This window comes from Oreochromis aureus, linkage group 11 (genome assembly GCF_013358895.1).
Source record: "Oreochromis aureus strain Israel breed Guangdong linkage group 11, ZZ_aureus, whole genome shotgun sequence".
In the NCBI taxonomy this organism is placed as follows: domain Eukaryota; kingdom Metazoa; phylum Chordata; class Actinopteri; order Cichliformes; family Cichlidae; genus Oreochromis; species Oreochromis aureus.
Genome location: NC_052952.1, coordinates 38566016 through 38581326, shown reverse-complemented (window position 1 = coordinate 38581326; position 15311 = coordinate 38566016). Strand labels below are relative to the sequence as shown.

At 48.7% G+C, this 15311-nt stretch overlaps 2 protein-coding genes across 2 annotated transcripts; both read left to right on the top strand.

Annotated features, from left to right (window-relative positions):
* The first annotated feature begins 569 nt into the window (after positions 1 to 569).
* On the top strand, positions 570 to 4568 carry nat16l (N-acetyltransferase 16, like). The gene is made up of 4 exons (XM_031748830.2): positions 570 to 915; positions 1910 to 2029; positions 2127 to 2351; positions 3097 to 4568. The coding sequence occupies exons 1-4, from the start codon at positions 850 to 852 to the stop codon at positions 3649 to 3651; spliced, it is 966 nt and encodes a 321-aa protein (XP_031604690.1). The 5' UTR covers positions 570 to 849; the 3' UTR covers positions 3652 to 4568.
* Positions 4569 to 5984: 1416 nt separating this feature from the next.
* LOC116327796 (zinc transporter ZIP1) lies at positions 5985 to 13224 on the top strand. Its single transcript, XM_031749459.2, has 4 exons — positions 5985 to 6838; positions 7937 to 8190; positions 8547 to 8677; positions 11632 to 13224. The coding sequence occupies exons 2-4, from the start codon at positions 7989 to 7991 to the stop codon at positions 12298 to 12300; spliced, it is 1002 nt and encodes a 333-aa protein (XP_031605319.1). The 5' UTR covers positions 5985 to 6838; positions 7937 to 7988; the 3' UTR covers positions 12301 to 13224.
* The last annotated feature ends 2087 nt before the right edge of the window (positions 13225 to 15311 follow it).

Sequence of the window (15311 nt, the reverse complement as noted above, 5' to 3'; positions counted from 1 at the left end):
AGTTAATCTCACAGCAACTCGATTCACTCTGACCAGTACCTGTTGAACCTGAGCAGCAGGTCAGAGGTCAGAGGCCACTCAGCAGAGGATGCAGAAGCACGAGTGTGATGTGTGCCTCAGGCTGAAGCAGCAGAAAACCTGAACATTTGTAATTACGAGCACACTCTGTGCTGACATGTTTGCTAATCCAACATGAGGCTCCTCCCCTTTGTGTTTTTCTATTCACTTTTGTTAGTATTTACAAGTGTATGTGTAAACTAGTAAACCCAACCAGAACTAGAGCACTGCTCCTAAACACCTGCCCCATCACCGTGACTGCAGCGCTGACACTTCACCACCAGGTGTCACTGTTTGGTCTCTGAAGGTTTCCTCTTACAGGTAACTCTTTAAATCTCCCACCTCCACCATCTGATTGGATGCTGATGGATCCGCCGCCGGTGAAATTCTCGGCAGAGGGCGTGGCTTCAGAAGCTGCATTCACAGTCACCTGAAGTTCTGCAGAAGAACAGTTTGAACTTTACACACCCGCAGAAAGGATTTCACATGTTTTAATGCTGAAACATAGCTTTTATTCTGAAAATCTGAATCAGTTTTACCACTAAAGCACTCAGAGACACAAACGATGGTAATCTGACAGATGAAACTATTGCTGTGAGAGCTGAACGCTGCAGGGGTGTGGATGCTGAACGCAGCCCTGAGCATTGGCTCAGCAGGCAGCTTTCTGACCTCTGGTCTCTCTAGGAGCTTCACAGAGGAACCCTCGACCGCTCTCTGCAGGTGCAAAGTGCTTCAGAGGTTCTGGAAACTGAAGCGTGCAGGAACCACCTCAGGGACTGAAACAGGACCAGGATGTCTGCAGGAGGGGAAGCAGCTGATGTGGTGTACTGCCTGGCCCAGGAGCAGGACTTCCAACAGGTGCCAACAGTTTTCCATTTATAGTCACATGACTCTCTAAAGCTCACAGGTCAGAGTGTGAGATGTGAACTCGGTTTGAAAGCACAGGCTGAAGCTGCTGATAGGACGACTCTGACCGCGGCTGCTCGAGCGGTTCTCTTCGCCTTTATGGCGTTTGCCCATAAAACAATACAGGGTGAAGGAGTGCACGCCGCTGCAGATGGAAACCTGCTAAAACATCTGCAAAGCATCTGCAGCCAGCTGTGTTCATCATGTCAGACTTTCACAGTCGGCACTGCCCGTCGCTCCTCTGAGCTTTCAAAACGAACACCGATGAGGTTGTTTAACTCCCTGCTGTGTGTAGTTTAGTGCCGGGCAGGTAGACCCCTGGAAACACATCACTAACGCTAACTCCAGCTGCTCCAGCCGAACAGCTTTAAATAACTTTGAACATCCGATAATTTACTGCTGTGACTAACTAAAAAACTTCATCGCCTCATTTCCGGTTTGCTTCCTCGGTTTGTCAGGCCGGTTTATTTCTCAAATGACACACATGAAACAGTAGAAAAAAACGTGGTTATGAATTGCAGGAGTCACAAATTAGAATCGATACCTGAATCAACTCTGAGCAGTTAAATACGATCACAGTGATGAACTCTGAGCGCCTCAGACGGACGACGTGGTCAGAGCTGATTTAAAGCGTTATTTGTTGGACGGGGTCTCCATGGGGACAGACAGACAGAGCGGCCACCTTTAGTTTCAGGCGAGGGTGGTTGCTGGGAGCAGCGATGACCTTTGACCTGTGGTTAACCTGGGAGATGTTGTGGAGGTGATCGACGGAGGGCTTTAACAGCCAAACTTAAAATCAGTGCTGAGCGTCACAGACCCGTGTGTCGTCGTTTTCTCTGCGCCAGTTAGAAGTTGTCTGTATTCTGATGTCTTTTTGAGGCGGAGTCAGGAACGGCCAGGTGGCCTCGGAGCGTCGTTCCTAACAGAGCGCTGTGTTGTCCCGCAGGTCCTGAACATCTGCACGCCTGAGGACTACAACGGGCTCGACTACATGGCCGCCTTCTTTCACCGCTGGCTGCAGGAGTCCAGACGCGTCGTCTTCATCGCCCGGATCAACGGCAGAGTGGTGAGGCGTGAAGGCGAGCCCCGAGGAAGCAGACCGCAGTTTTCATTTCACGGCTCTGCTTTGTCCACACTGAGCTGGATTCTCCATCTCCCTGCAGGTGGCGCTGGAGTCTGCGCTGCTGGTGGACGGCGGTCAGACGCTTGTGCTTCAGGGGCGCAGGGTGGTGTCCGATCTGAGGGGCAGTGGCATCGCCGGCGCCCTCCAGAGGCATGTGACCAACTACGTCCGCCGCCACTACCCAGAAGTCTCTGCTGTGAGGCTGAGCCGAGGAGATAATCCTTCAGCGCAGACGCTTGCCAAGTACAGGCTCATAGCGAAGGAGGTGTGTCACACTCCACTGGTTTGTGATCGTGACCAAAGTTGGTGATAATGATAATTCTTCATCACAGGGACATCGTGCAGCTGTCCGCAGACGCTGATGCGTCTGTTCGAGCGGCGCTGTTCCCTTTATTCTGACCTTGCTGTGCAGAAATGCCGCGTCCTCCTGAAGCACGCAGATTTTCAGTTCATGAACCTCATGGTTGAAAAGTAAAGCTAATGTGTCGATATTCATAGGAAAGAAATCAAATGGTTTTTAAAAAACAAATAACGACTCTAATTAACTTATAATTACTCTCCTTCGTGCTAGGACTGCAGGACCAGCACAGCGTCATCACACTGACGTTTGGTCAGAGATCACAGCTGGCTTCTAGTTACGTGCGAGGTGGCCTTTGTTGCCGTGGTTACTGTGACGTTGCAGACACATCCTAAGACTGAGCGTGCTCTGAGCACTTACAGTTGAAGAGTCCACCTGGTTTTTCCAGCCTGGACTGTAAACGATCCCTCCCCGTCCAATGAATGGAAACTACAGATGTGCGGTTCTTAGTTTGGCCTCAGACTCGTGACGGGGATAAAGAGCACACATGCCACGTGATTGGCTGATGGACTGGATCACAGCATGAATGGTCCGGTGGCGTGTTATGACCAAGCCTGAACTTGGACTTGTTTCCCAAGCGACTGCGACAAGTCGAACCAGAACAGGTAAGTAAACCACAGACTCACCCTGTCCTCTCTGTCGCCCCCTGCAGGCCATCTTGTCTCTGTGCTGTGAGGTGGTCGACCTGGGCTCCTTCATCACTGAGCTTCAATCCAAACTTCTGCTCCGCGCCGATTCCTCCTGTGGTCCGGTCATGCTGAGCTGGCGGCAGGCGGAGACGCTGGTCCTGTCCGAGCACGTGGTTTCCAACCTGCTGCCCGGCAAAACCGTCATCAACGACTGGGAGCCCTTGAAGCCGGTGGAGGCCAACCTGGAGGTACTGCAGCGCAGAGGCCTAACGTGGATCGTAGACCGCGAGTTCAAGCCCGCTGCCCTCAGTCTGGGCACGCCACCGTACGCCGTACCCTACCGCCACAATGCCATGCGCCTCAACATCAACATCTTTGGCCGCAGTCTGGCATCGGTGTGCGCCGTGTTTCTGGCACAGCTGGAGGCTTTCCTGCCGAGTCTTAAAGGTTACCTGGTCTGCCACACCTACGTGGATCCTGGGCTGTGGGCGGGGTTACGTCAGTTCTGTCAGAACGATGCAAACGTGTCATTTTTTAAGGACTACTGGGAGGAAGTCATACTGGAGACAGACCTCTGACTGGACTCGGCGTGACTGCTCCTCTCGGAGACCAAACCAAGCTTGAATGTTCCGGCGGATATTTTGACCTCTGCCAGGATTCCTTCAAACACTTCCAAACCTTTTGTCCTGGATTCCCAGGATCCCGTGAGGTTCCACATGCAGTTTTAATTAAATGTTATAGATTTGTTTAAAAGCTTTGGGGATGTCAGGTATTTCAAGTGAGGAGTTCATGGGTGTCTCTGCTGGGCCTACAGTTCTAGAAGGTTCCTAAAAGGATCTGTAGGCCCAGCAGAGACTCCTCAGAGAGCTGCACTGGTCCTTAAGTGGATCTGCAGCTTGTCTGAGCGTTAGTGTGAGTTTTAACAGTTCATTAGTAAATCATCATTGTCAGTCAGAGGTAACCCCTAGCAGCTGACCTAGAACCAAGGTTCTAGGTCAGCTGCTAGGGGTTCTCGTATAGTTTCAGCATGTTTCAGATATTTTCCAGTTTTCCAAATGTTCATAAGCCACGTGTGACAATCGGGACGTTTTCTCTGTGTTCTTGGAGGATTGAAATGGCTTTGTGAGGACTTTCTTCATCCTTGAATGGTTAACAGCGGTGCCTCAAGTGGCTCCTCTCACTGACACGTACCTATGACAAGAGTTTCTCTGCTAAGCAAAGCTTCATGTTTAAATCTAAGACTTTTAAACGTCTGATGGACATAAAGTGATATTTACTGTCTGTGTGTGACAGACACAACAGTGTCGACACGCTTGTCTGTATGTGGAAAATTTATCACTTCTCTGGAAGATAAGGTTTACTGTTTATGATCTCATGTGATGCACCTTTACCGGATACACACCTTTATCTTCACCTGCTGACTGACGCACAAAACCTCCTTAAAATTCTGACTGTGTCAATAAGTAATCACCAGGTTGTTGCTGCTTGAATCTAAATAAAATCAGATATTTGAATGTTGATGTGGCTCCTGTGGACTTTCTGAGTGCCTCGGCCTGTAAATCCACCGAATCAGACGGGAAACCCACCAGCTGACCTCACCTCTGGGGGCAAAGGTCAGTTTCTGGTATCGTCCGAGTGAAGTCAGAAGATTTTTCTGTTTCTGTCCTCCAGCCACTGTTTACAGATGCACATTTAAAAAGGTGAATTAAAAGTTAAATGTTGGTCTGTTGGTCTGTTGATTGTCTCTCGATGTTCCTGCAGGGAGCCAAAGACGGCTCAGACTGGACGGAAACTACAAACCTTCAGATTCCCCGAATCCCACTGTTCTTTCTCACATTATAAAAACCTTTCAGACGCTGTGCTGGATTTCTCCAGAGTTATCGGAGAGCTTTAAAGGTTGTGAACTTTGAGTGTGGGCTGTAATCAAATCAAAGCATCATGTAATCAGCCACACCTGCCACTCATTAGAGATCACAGAGGAGTCGCCCCCTGCTGGACAACAGAGAGAATGCAGGCTTAAGGAACTCTGTCCATCTTTGTTTACAGTCTGTGGTTTAGTACTTCGTGCTGTGCGTCACATTTTAGTCTTTGGCTATTTCAGAGTGTTTCAGGCTCCTTTCTGTGCTTCTGCATCTAAATGAAGTTGATAGTTGGACGTCTGGATTTTTTCATGGCATCTGTCTAACCTTTTGTGTATAATTTATTTTTTTTACTGTGACTGGTCCTAAATTTCAGGTCATCTGCTTTGTTTTTTTATGTTTTTTCATGTAAATGAAGCAGACTTTTAGTCATTTTGAATTTTTGTGGTGTGGTTTCCATGGTATCTGTGTCTCCATGATGATTTTGGATCATGAGGCGTTGCTTCCAAAGGCCAGGGACTTCAGTTTGTGCTTACTGTGACCTTTGATCCCGAAGTTTTCACAGCTGCTCAAACCACAAACAGCTCATCAGACGTTTTACTGCTGCCAGAGCGCTGATGCAGCGTCATGTAATTTAGGTACCTCTGAAGCTTTCACAGTGTCACGCACACAGTCACTAACAGACTTCCAGGCAGGGGCGTTTGACCTCTGACCTTCTCTGATTAATGAGTGATGGAAAGTGACACTAACACGGACTCTTCGGGATTCCTGTTAAGCTACAAAGTCAACAGCTGGAAAGATCCGCCTCCCGCTCCAGCAGAGTGAAGTCAGGAAACGACAGGGCAATGCGGCCTTCAAAATAAAAGCCTCAAGTTTGGTTTTTGAGAAAAGAATCAGTAAATGCCTTTGTGTAGGCTGAGAACTAAAAATAAAAATAAAGATGAGCTTCTGACAGTTTTCACTGCAGCGAAATAAAAACGCACCAACTTTTTTTAAAACAATAATTTATTAATTGAATAGATTAAAGCGCATCAGGAAAATAAAGCTGAAGACGAACGCTGACCTCAGAGGAGAGGCAGGCTCTGCTCTCCCACCAATCAGCGGTCAGACGTTTGGATCAATAGGATCAGGTGTGACAGAGCACCTGTGCTGCGGCGCTAAACGAACCCACGCACAGATTCATACATATTACAGATCAATGATTAAAAACGTAAGACGTGGCTCTTAAAAGGCTGATTCTGTTCATGTGGACGGAAACCTACTTTACTTACCTGGATGACTGAGTACACACCAAGACTGTTACTAATGACTGATCATCGAGGGTAAACATAAAGAAAATCTGTTATTTTTCCACATAAATGAAAACTTTAGCATTATGACGTCACAGACATGAGGGACAGGAAGCGTTTGATGGTCCGGGGTCTCCTCCTGCTGGACCCAGGACCGAACACCTGTTCTGAGAAAGCATCCTACTCTGACAAAACGTCCTACCCGTATTATAATTTGACCGTGACTTGCGAGTAAACCTAACCCAACCCCTAACCATAACCCTAACCATAACCATAGCCTTAAGAAGTATTGTGGATGGGTGAGGGAAAAAGAAGTTAATTCGTCGTTGGTGTTGTGCGTATGAGCCGCGTCTGCGCAGAAACGTTGGGTAGGAAGTTTTTTCAGGTAGGATGGATTCCCAGAACACCGGACACCAAACACCGACGGGCTTTTATTTTGTAAAGAGGAAATGCGGGGTTTTGTTGTGGAGCGCTTCACAGCAGCTCCCTCACGAGGCGGGATCAGCTGATGGGAACTGAGTCACCACTTCCCGGAGAGGAGCACCGAGAGAAGCTCACACCGCCGATCAGCTCTGATACCGAGAGCCTCACCTGAGCGCGAGCCCGCGGCTGAACAGGTAAGGCTGGACGGAGACCTGAGCGGAGTCCGTGCGCGGGACCGTGAGCCGCTCAGAGTAAAAATATTCCGTTACCTCGGGATCATCAGCGGGAAACACACGATGGTTACCACGGTTACACCTCCATGACTCACAGACTGCGCGTGCGCACTAACTAAAACCCCTTTAACGTGCGCGAGGAAGAGTCGGTGCACACCTTTGTGACGGAGCAGATGTTACAGTTGTCGTAAATCTGCGCACGTGCTTAGTGTTCGGTTATTCGACTCGCCAGCAGTCCGATACAAACCCATCTGACCGATGACCCCAGTGCTGGGGTGAGCAGGGGTCAGGTGATCAGGTGTAATCCGAGCACGCTCACCTGTGCAGAGCCCGGAGTCTGCCTCAGCCTGTAAACATGTTTGTTTGTGGCTGACTCGCTGCTGCCCCTGCGGCACAGCAGAGGAACTGCAGGAGGACCGCCCACTCCGGTTTCAGACACGTCCTGAAATAACGTGGAAATCCCCCCCAAATCAAATCAGACCCGCCCCTCTGTCTGAGTCACTCACACCTGCTGCCACTTTCAGTTTCTCCGCCTTCTTCACCGCACTTCCTGTCAGCGCACCGCTGCCTCTGTTTGCTTATCTGCTCCTATCGATTCCTGGGGTCACATGACTCATGGCGCTCTGCACATCACAAACATCTCTGTTTACTGCATGAGCTGAGCACCACACAGGAAGTTCATCACCCCGCCCACGCCCTGACCCACACACACACACACACCCACAGGAGGGCTGCGAAGCTGTGACCTCACTGAGCGACCCGCAGGCGAGGGTTAAACTTTAACAGCACCGTCCTCATGCTGATTGATTGTGTGTGTGTGTGTGTGTGTGTGTGTGTGTGTGTGTGTGTCTGGCTCAGAGGAGCCTGTGAACAACGTATACGTCAGCTTTCATCGTCAGCTGTTAGGAGTACGTAATGCGTTAGTCTCTGCAGACTCACAGGTGTGCAGCGTCCACAGGTGTGATCCAGGTGGAGCGCCGCAGTCCGCCCGTACCTGCATGAAATCATAATTCAAATGAAACGTGTGTCTCACTGTGTTGTTCTTCCTCCGTCTGACAGACTCTTGTCCTCAGAGCGAGTCCACGGTCGGGGTCCGGCCCAGAGAGCTGAGATGACTGTCGCAGGCGGAGCGTCCTCCTCCGTCCTTGTGTCTTTGGCAAAGGAAACGGCGGCGCTGAAGGTGAACCCGGCTGATGTCCCCGTCCTGGAGATCAAACTGGGAGCGCTGGTGGTCCTGCTGTCTGTCACGGTGCTGTTCGGATTTGCCCCACTCTGCATCGTCCGAGGGGTGGGGCGCTTCAGCATGCAGCCAGGTAGACTGGGGACATCTACCGACAGGGCGTGCGAGCCTGTGATTGACAGGGTTTTCATCATTTTAGTCGCCATTTGGCTGAGCAGATAAACGTTTCCAGCATCGGTTTCTCCAATGTTTTTATCTGACAGCTCGACTTCCTGTTTTCTCCTGACCAGCTGATTAGATGTGACCTCGTGTGATCTCTGTGCAGTCACTCGATCAGCTGCAGCACGAGAACATGAATCCATGAGTGCCGCTCTGCAGGGGCGTTACACGGCGCCTTTCAGGAATCTGAGTTGCTGTTTGCTTTCAGTTTCAGTGTGATTGATCCGTGTGACTGGTCAGTGTGGTTGACCCGTGTTCTCCGTGTTGCAGATATCCGGCGCCTGCTGCTGAGCTTGATCAGCTGTTTTGCTGGAGGCGTGTTCTTTGCCACCTGTCTGCTGGACCTGCTGCCAGACTACCTGCAGAGCATCAATGAGGCCTTCAGCAGCGCCGGGATTAAGGTAGGAGAGCGCACACGCCTGAAGAGGCCTGAAGAGAAACGGCAGGTAAAGCCTCGCCATCACGCTCAGAGACGCTTTAACGTCTGAGCAGACTAACCCCACTGATCCTGCTCTCAGACACTGACACAGATTTAGCGCCATCTTGTGTCAGCATCAATGTGACGTCATGTGGTTGGTTGGTTGCGGCTGACAGGCTTGGATAAGTGTATGTTCGCTAACTGGTGACAGGATCGATAACTCTGAGGAAACACTTTAGTGCTGCAACAATGAGCTGATGTTAGAGCGAGGATAAACTGTTCACTTCACCGTCTGTCTGTGGCAGGAAGTGACTGTTTGACTCGCTGCACTCGAACAGACAAATCCGTCTGTGAGTCGTAATGTTGGTGTTCGTAAAGCGCTTTATAAACGAGGCCTGTGGACGAGGAGCGCCTGTGTGAGTCACACTGACAAGCTCCGACACTCCAGCTGTTCAGGCCGGCTGCACCCAGCCTGCAGTCAGCGGCCACGCAGATGTTAACGAGTGTCTTTGTTTTCCCACCACAACCAGTTTACTACACCACAAACTTCCATCAGCATGTCCACAGGAAAACCCTCTGGAAAAAAAGTAATACTGCAATAAACACAAAAATAAGGACTTTTAAATAAATAATAAATATTTAATATTATTTCTCACAATTGTTGAATCAAGTTTATTTATAGATTTGGTCGTGTCGGGCCTCCGTAGAGCTCGTTGCTGGAAATTCAGTTTGTCAGCGTTGAAATGCTTTTATTTTGAAGCAGCAGCTGGTTTATTTCCTCTTTATCTAAACTTGGAGGATTAAAAAAAATATACAAATTTGGACATTTTTATGAATTTTTATGGTTTAATGTCATATTTAAATCTGACATTTAAAATCATATTTGGAGATTTAATTGGGAGAACCTCAAAAATCCATCCTTTCGTGGTCCTCAGGACCAAAAATGTTACTATTTTTTTGCAGAAGCACACTAAATGTAATATAGAGCTTTATCATGTTTTTCACGTTTTGCTTACACTAAATGCTTATTATTGTTTTGTTCTAAAATAAAATAAAAAATTGTCTAAATAACAATACAAGATCACTTTGAACCAGAAAAACATTTATTTTAGAAGGATGAACATGAACATTTATGTTGCTGGAAATCAGGGAAAGTTGTGATTTCCGGTGCCCGGCGCAGCTCCAGCGGTGGGACGGTGTTTGGGTCCCGGTGTCAGTGTCCCCAGCACGACACGTCCGATACCACGTGAAAACAAATATATAATTTTCTGTTGTAGCCCTTAAACTGAATGTAATGATACTAATTTTTCACTCTTTTTCTTTCTCACAAAACCACGACACTACTTCGTGCATAATCCCAACGCAGTGGAACATGTTCTGTCTAATTTGGCACGACAGGTCACATAGCACGTGTGAACAATAAAATTGAAGATTATTTTTTTTGTCACATGCATAATTATACAAGTACAACACGCAGTGAAATGTATCAAAAAAGTTCCGAACGCCAGCGCGTTTCCCCGGCGCTTCTTTGTTCTGGCCGCTCGGCTGCGCCTCGTAGTATCAGAGGCGGCCAGGACAGGTCGGGTTTAAAAGTGTCCAAGATTACATGTGCAACCTTATCACCGACGCTTAGAAGTGATCTGCTGTCGTAGACTATAAAACTAGAGGATTTGGGGATGTAAAACAGAGCACAAAATAAGTAAACAACTAAAAAGGCGCATAGTCTGAGCGAGCGGTCAGGAAGGCGTCTGGACGTGACCGCACCATCTTAGACCTAAAATATAATTTTCTGTTGTAACCCTCAAACTGAATGGTAATGTAACCATACTAATTTTTCACTTATTCACAAAGTGAAAACCGCACTTTGTGGGTACTCCCGACAGCGGGAGCGACGTGTTCTGTTCGGGAGTGCGCGCTTTGGCACAAACCGAGATCAAACCTGTGGGCTGATAGGACGTTGCGGAGCCTCGCCATTGTCCGTCAGATTTTCGAAATCCTCCTGTGACTGTTCCCGTCCATGTCCTCTTCGCTACCCGATCCGTGACAGTTGCAGATGGTGCGCCGCTCCGTTCTCCGTTCCAAGCGCTCTGTGGCTGTGTTGCTTTCCGTCAATGACTACTTCCGGGGCGGGGTTCATTCAACTGCAGCCGTGTTTAAAAAATGAGCTTGAAGGGAAAAATAAAATCTAATTTGGTTTTGGTCCTTGCTTTTATATTTACTTTGTTTGCATTGCAGTGTGGCCGTCTGAGAGAAAATACTTTTGAATACTTTTGAAAAAAAAGTGTGTTTGTGTCTTTTTTTTTCTTTTTTTTAGGCATAAAGACCTTTATATTTTTTTAAAAAAAGCACACATACCAGTATCCAACATTTATAGTGACACACAACACCACTTTTTTTTTTCACTTTTTAAAGCAGACTTAGAGGACTGCATTAACTTAAGTTATAATAATCGTGCAATGAAAAATAGCGTTTATAATGGTTTTCAATGGGGCAGAAAGCGACCACGAGGTTCGATAGAGGATGTGTCTGTAGCTCAGCCATTTAAGCTCATTTAAGGAACTCAGACTGAAATTTTAAAATAAAATTTAAAAAAAAAATCTTTTGGCAAATTTGGCTATATTCCATTCAACACAGTGAAAATGGCTTGAAATTAAAAAATGCAAAGGCCACGAAATTGTCCCAGGTACTTCCAGGGATGTAATCTGGTTGTAGCTGCAGCTCCGATCATGTACGTCACGTGTTATTGATCATGTCTCTATGACGATGAGAATCTTCTGGAGTTTCTACTTTTAACGTTTTATTAAATATTGATGTTTTTCCGATGATTTATTCGGACATTCAGATTTCTGAACATTTCTTAGTTTTGGACCTGGAGGTAAATCCAGACGCAGGTATCTCAAGCTGACTCTTCTTCTTCTCCTCCTCTTCCTCCCTCAGCTGCAGTTCCCCCTGCCCGAGTTCATCGTGGCCATGGGCTTCTTCCTGGTCCTGGTCCTGGAGCAGATCATCCTGGCCTTCAAGGACCAGACGTCGCCGTCCCCGGAGGAGCGGCGCTCTCTGCTGGTGGACTCCAGCATCCAATCCAACGATCACCGCCGCCGCCAGGACTCGGCGGACTCGGACGGTCACTTCCACGTGGACTTTGGATCTCAGTCCGCCCTGCGCGCCTTCATTCTGGTCTTCTCGCTGTCGCTGCACTCAGTGTTCGAGGGGCTGGCGGTGGGTCTGCTGGAGAAGGGGCAGGAGGTGCTGGAGATCTGCCTCGCCCTGATGATCCACAAGAGCATCATCTCCTTCAGCCTGACGGTGAAGCTGTCTCAGGCCCGGCTGCGCCGCTCTGTGGTGGTCGGTTGCCTCCTGCTGTTCGCCGTCATGTCGCCGCTGGGCGTTGGCCTGGGCATCGGCCTCAGCGAGACCAAGACATCGCCGGGGCACCAGCTGGCCCGCTGCACACTGGAGGGGCTGGCGGCGGGAACCTTCATCTACATCACCTTCATGGAGATCCTGCCGCACGAGCTCGCCGCTGGCAGGAACCGCATCGCCAAGGTGGCTGTGCTGCTGGTGGGCTTTGCCGTAGTGACCGCCGTGCTCTTTATCAAACTGTAGACGCAGATGGCGAGAGGGCGAGCTCCGTGTGCGACTTCAGACACGTCACATGGTTCAGAGCTTCATTAGGAACACGTTTTTAATTTCTTTGATGTTATTGAGAGAGGAAGACTTAAACCAACGATGACGCGAGAGCGCCAGGGGGAGGAGCAGAACAGCCCCACAAACCTGATCCGTGAAAGTTTGGCTCGTGTCCTCCTTCGAGGTCTCCTCCGACCACCTGCAGGGTTTGACGGAAACCCACCAATCAGACAAACCCCCGTGAGCCGCACCTGGTGACAGCGGGGAGAGAGAACTCCCTTTTAACAGGAAGAAACTTCTGGCAGGCTCAGGGAGGCGGGATGAAGCTAAGGAGCCGCAGCAGGCGATCGAACCCCCAGGGAGTGAAGAAGTGCATCATGGGAAGCAGACTGGCCTGCTGCGGCGCGATCTCAGAGTTCGGGGTGCAGCGGGACAGCGGCCATATTTGATGGCTAACGGAGCTTTTATTGGAGGTTCCACGTGGAGATGCTTTGGCTGTTTAGTTACATCGAAGAAGCGACCGACGGAGCAAAGACCCCGATCACATGACCAATACTCCGACCTCCTCGTGAACAAAATCCCGAGGAAAGCCTGAAGTGATCCACCAACCACAAACCTCTGATGTGCTCGCCTCAGAGGAGCGACCCAGAGCTGTGGCTGATTTCAGTTTTTAGGACTAACGTGTTGCTAAACGAGGATTTCTGAGCCGACGTCTGGAAAACCTTCAGAAATCTGACTGGAACGTTTGGAGCCGCTGAGCCGGAGGAGAGTATATTTTTAGTGGAGAGCTCTATTTTAACTGACAGCAGGATTCAAACACTTATTTTTTGTAATTAAAGTATTTTTAAACATGTAAATTTACTGTAATCAAGTTTGTATCAAATTATACAGAAAATAAACACGCGTGTTTGAATGTTTATTTCATGAGGCGGCGTCCTGCAGCCGCACGGGACAGATGGCCGCAGCACTGAGCAGCTCGTCAAACGAAGCGACAGGAAGCAGAAATGCAGAAACATAAAGCTGCTGGGGACAGACACGCACGTCTGTACTGAAGTAAAAGTAGTCGATTACAATAAGACTCGAGTATTTTCAGAGACGTTAAGTCAAACCTCTGCTGCGTGACGCTTTCTCAGCTCCTGTAATCTGATTACTCGGCAAAGATAAACTGTGATTACTTATCAGTGGATCAGCAGCACTGATCCAGGACGAAGTCCGACAGCTCGACAGTCACATGACCACCTCGCCGCGCGTGAAAACAGTCTGAGCAGCGATGACGCATCGTGATGGATTTTTGTCCTCAGCTTTAGCCGCCGACCGTCCATCGTATCCAAACACATTGGGCGCTCGAGCCGACGGAAAACGTTTTTATTCTCATTTTATCTGAGGAACAAACAAAAAAGTGTTTTTATGTAAACTGCAGGCAGAAAACCAACATGGCGGCGGTCACTGTGCTAGGTCCATCTTTTACATACAGTCTGTGTTCCTGTGAAACAGGAAACAAGTGTTCTCTGTTTTTAAAGCTAAATGAGAACTGCCCTGAAAACAAGTTTGTACCACGTGACCTCGGAGCGTAGCGAAAAACAAACCACCGTGGCGACGACCCGGTGGCACGGGCCTACAGACTGAACGGCGACCCCTGCGGTAAACGTCAACTCTGAGTGGTCGCTGCAGGTTTCTGGGTCGCTGACAGCCGGTTCATTTTTCCCTAGTAACCTGTGGTTGCCGTGGTTATAGGCCGGTTTCTTGGCAGCTGCTCTTCAGTGATGACCTCGCTGATGTCAGGATGTGATGCGTGTCCTTGTTCAGGTGAAGAATCAGAACGGGAAGCAGCCGAGGCGCCGCTAAGCGTTCCTCTTTCACTTCAGTCCGAGCCACCTGCGGTCGGTCAGCTTTCAGCTTTCCCACCGCAGACGCTGACACGGTGTATGTGTGTGTGTGTGTGTGTGTGTGTGTGTGTGTGTGTGTGTGAGATCACCTCGTTCATGTCACAGTTTCACTGGTGAGCCAAAAACACATACGGGAGTGATGACACAGTGTGAGCGCACAACAGTTTAGCAACACAGTGACACCTGTGTGACCTCATCAGTGCACCTGAGAGGACAGCAGCAGAGCGTTCGCAGCTGAACACAATCACCACAAACGTGACAGGAGCTGAATTTAAGGACGCGCACGAAGGTGGCGAACGAGCCCTGACACAGGTGACAGCAGCAGTCACAGAGCGTGTTTACAACAAAACTTTATTAGCAAACAATGAAAAGGCCAAAGTGATCAGCTGACCTCATCGTTACATCAGAAATAAAACAGGAAACCCGCTGCTGACGATAAAAAGAGAAAATAAAAGTAACGAAGAGTAAATGAAGAGATGTCAGGATCATGAACTTTGACCCTAAATCACAGTGAAGACTCAAAAACGAGGTGACGCGGCTGAACTACAGGTGGTCTGAAGATTTCTTCTTCTGCATTCTGTCGTCCACAGACTCGGATTAATCTCATATTCACACAGTAAGGAAGAAGAGGATCCCCACCTTGACCTTTGACCTCTAATTTCTGCAGCTGGGGGAAATTGAGGAGCAGGAGCTGTTCAGCCTGCAGCGGCTGAACTCTGCCGGCAGTGGGCGCCAACACACCTCAGCCGAGCCATCTTAGCTGGTCTGTGAGCCAGAGGTGTCACTTCCCACGAAGAAACGCTGAACTATGTCCACGTGACCTCACTTAAGTAGTTGTTACCATAGGACACCCCCCCCCCCCCCCACACACACACACACACTTTTTAATTCAACTTTGAATTAAAAATGAAATGAATGAATGATTAAGAGAACAGAAATACGTTCCATTATTTAAATCAATTAAATTACTTTTGTAAATATTTTTAATTATTAGCAAGATGAACACAAAAGGACTGAACACGCTGTTTTGTTTGTTCAGGATTGAAAAAATAATTAAAAGAAAAACCAACAACAGAGCTGTTGCCTCGTCAGCTCCGGGCTGTG

What these genes read in the sequence shown, in the direction of transcription:
- nat16l (XM_031748830.2), top strand. Translation starts at nt 850, where the DNA reads ATGTCTGCAGGAGGGGAAGCAGCTGATGTGGTGTACTGCCTGGCCCAG. An exon ending in AGGAGCAGGACTTCCAACAG is followed by an intron (nt 916 to 1,909) that starts GTGCCAACAGTT and finishes GTTGTCCCGCAG; the next exon opens with GTCCTGAACATCTGCACGCC. An exon ending in CCCGGATCAACGGCAGAGTG is followed by an intron (nt 2,030 to 2,126) that starts GTGAGGCGTGAA and finishes ATCTCCCTGCAG; the next exon opens with GTGGCGCTGGAGTCTGCGCT.
- LOC116327796 (XM_031749459.2), top strand. Translation starts at nt 7,989, where the DNA reads ATGACTGTCGCAGGCGGAGCGTCCTCCTCCGTCCTTGTGTCTTTGGCA. An exon ending in GCGCTTCAGCATGCAGCCAG is followed by an intron (nt 8,191 to 8,546) that starts GTAGACTGGGGA and finishes TCCGTGTTGCAG; the next exon opens with ATATCCGGCGCCTGCTGCTG. An exon ending in TCAGCAGCGCCGGGATTAAG is followed by an intron (nt 8,678 to 11,631) that starts GTAGGAGAGCGC and finishes TTCCTCCCTCAG; the next exon opens with CTGCAGTTCCCCCTGCCCGA.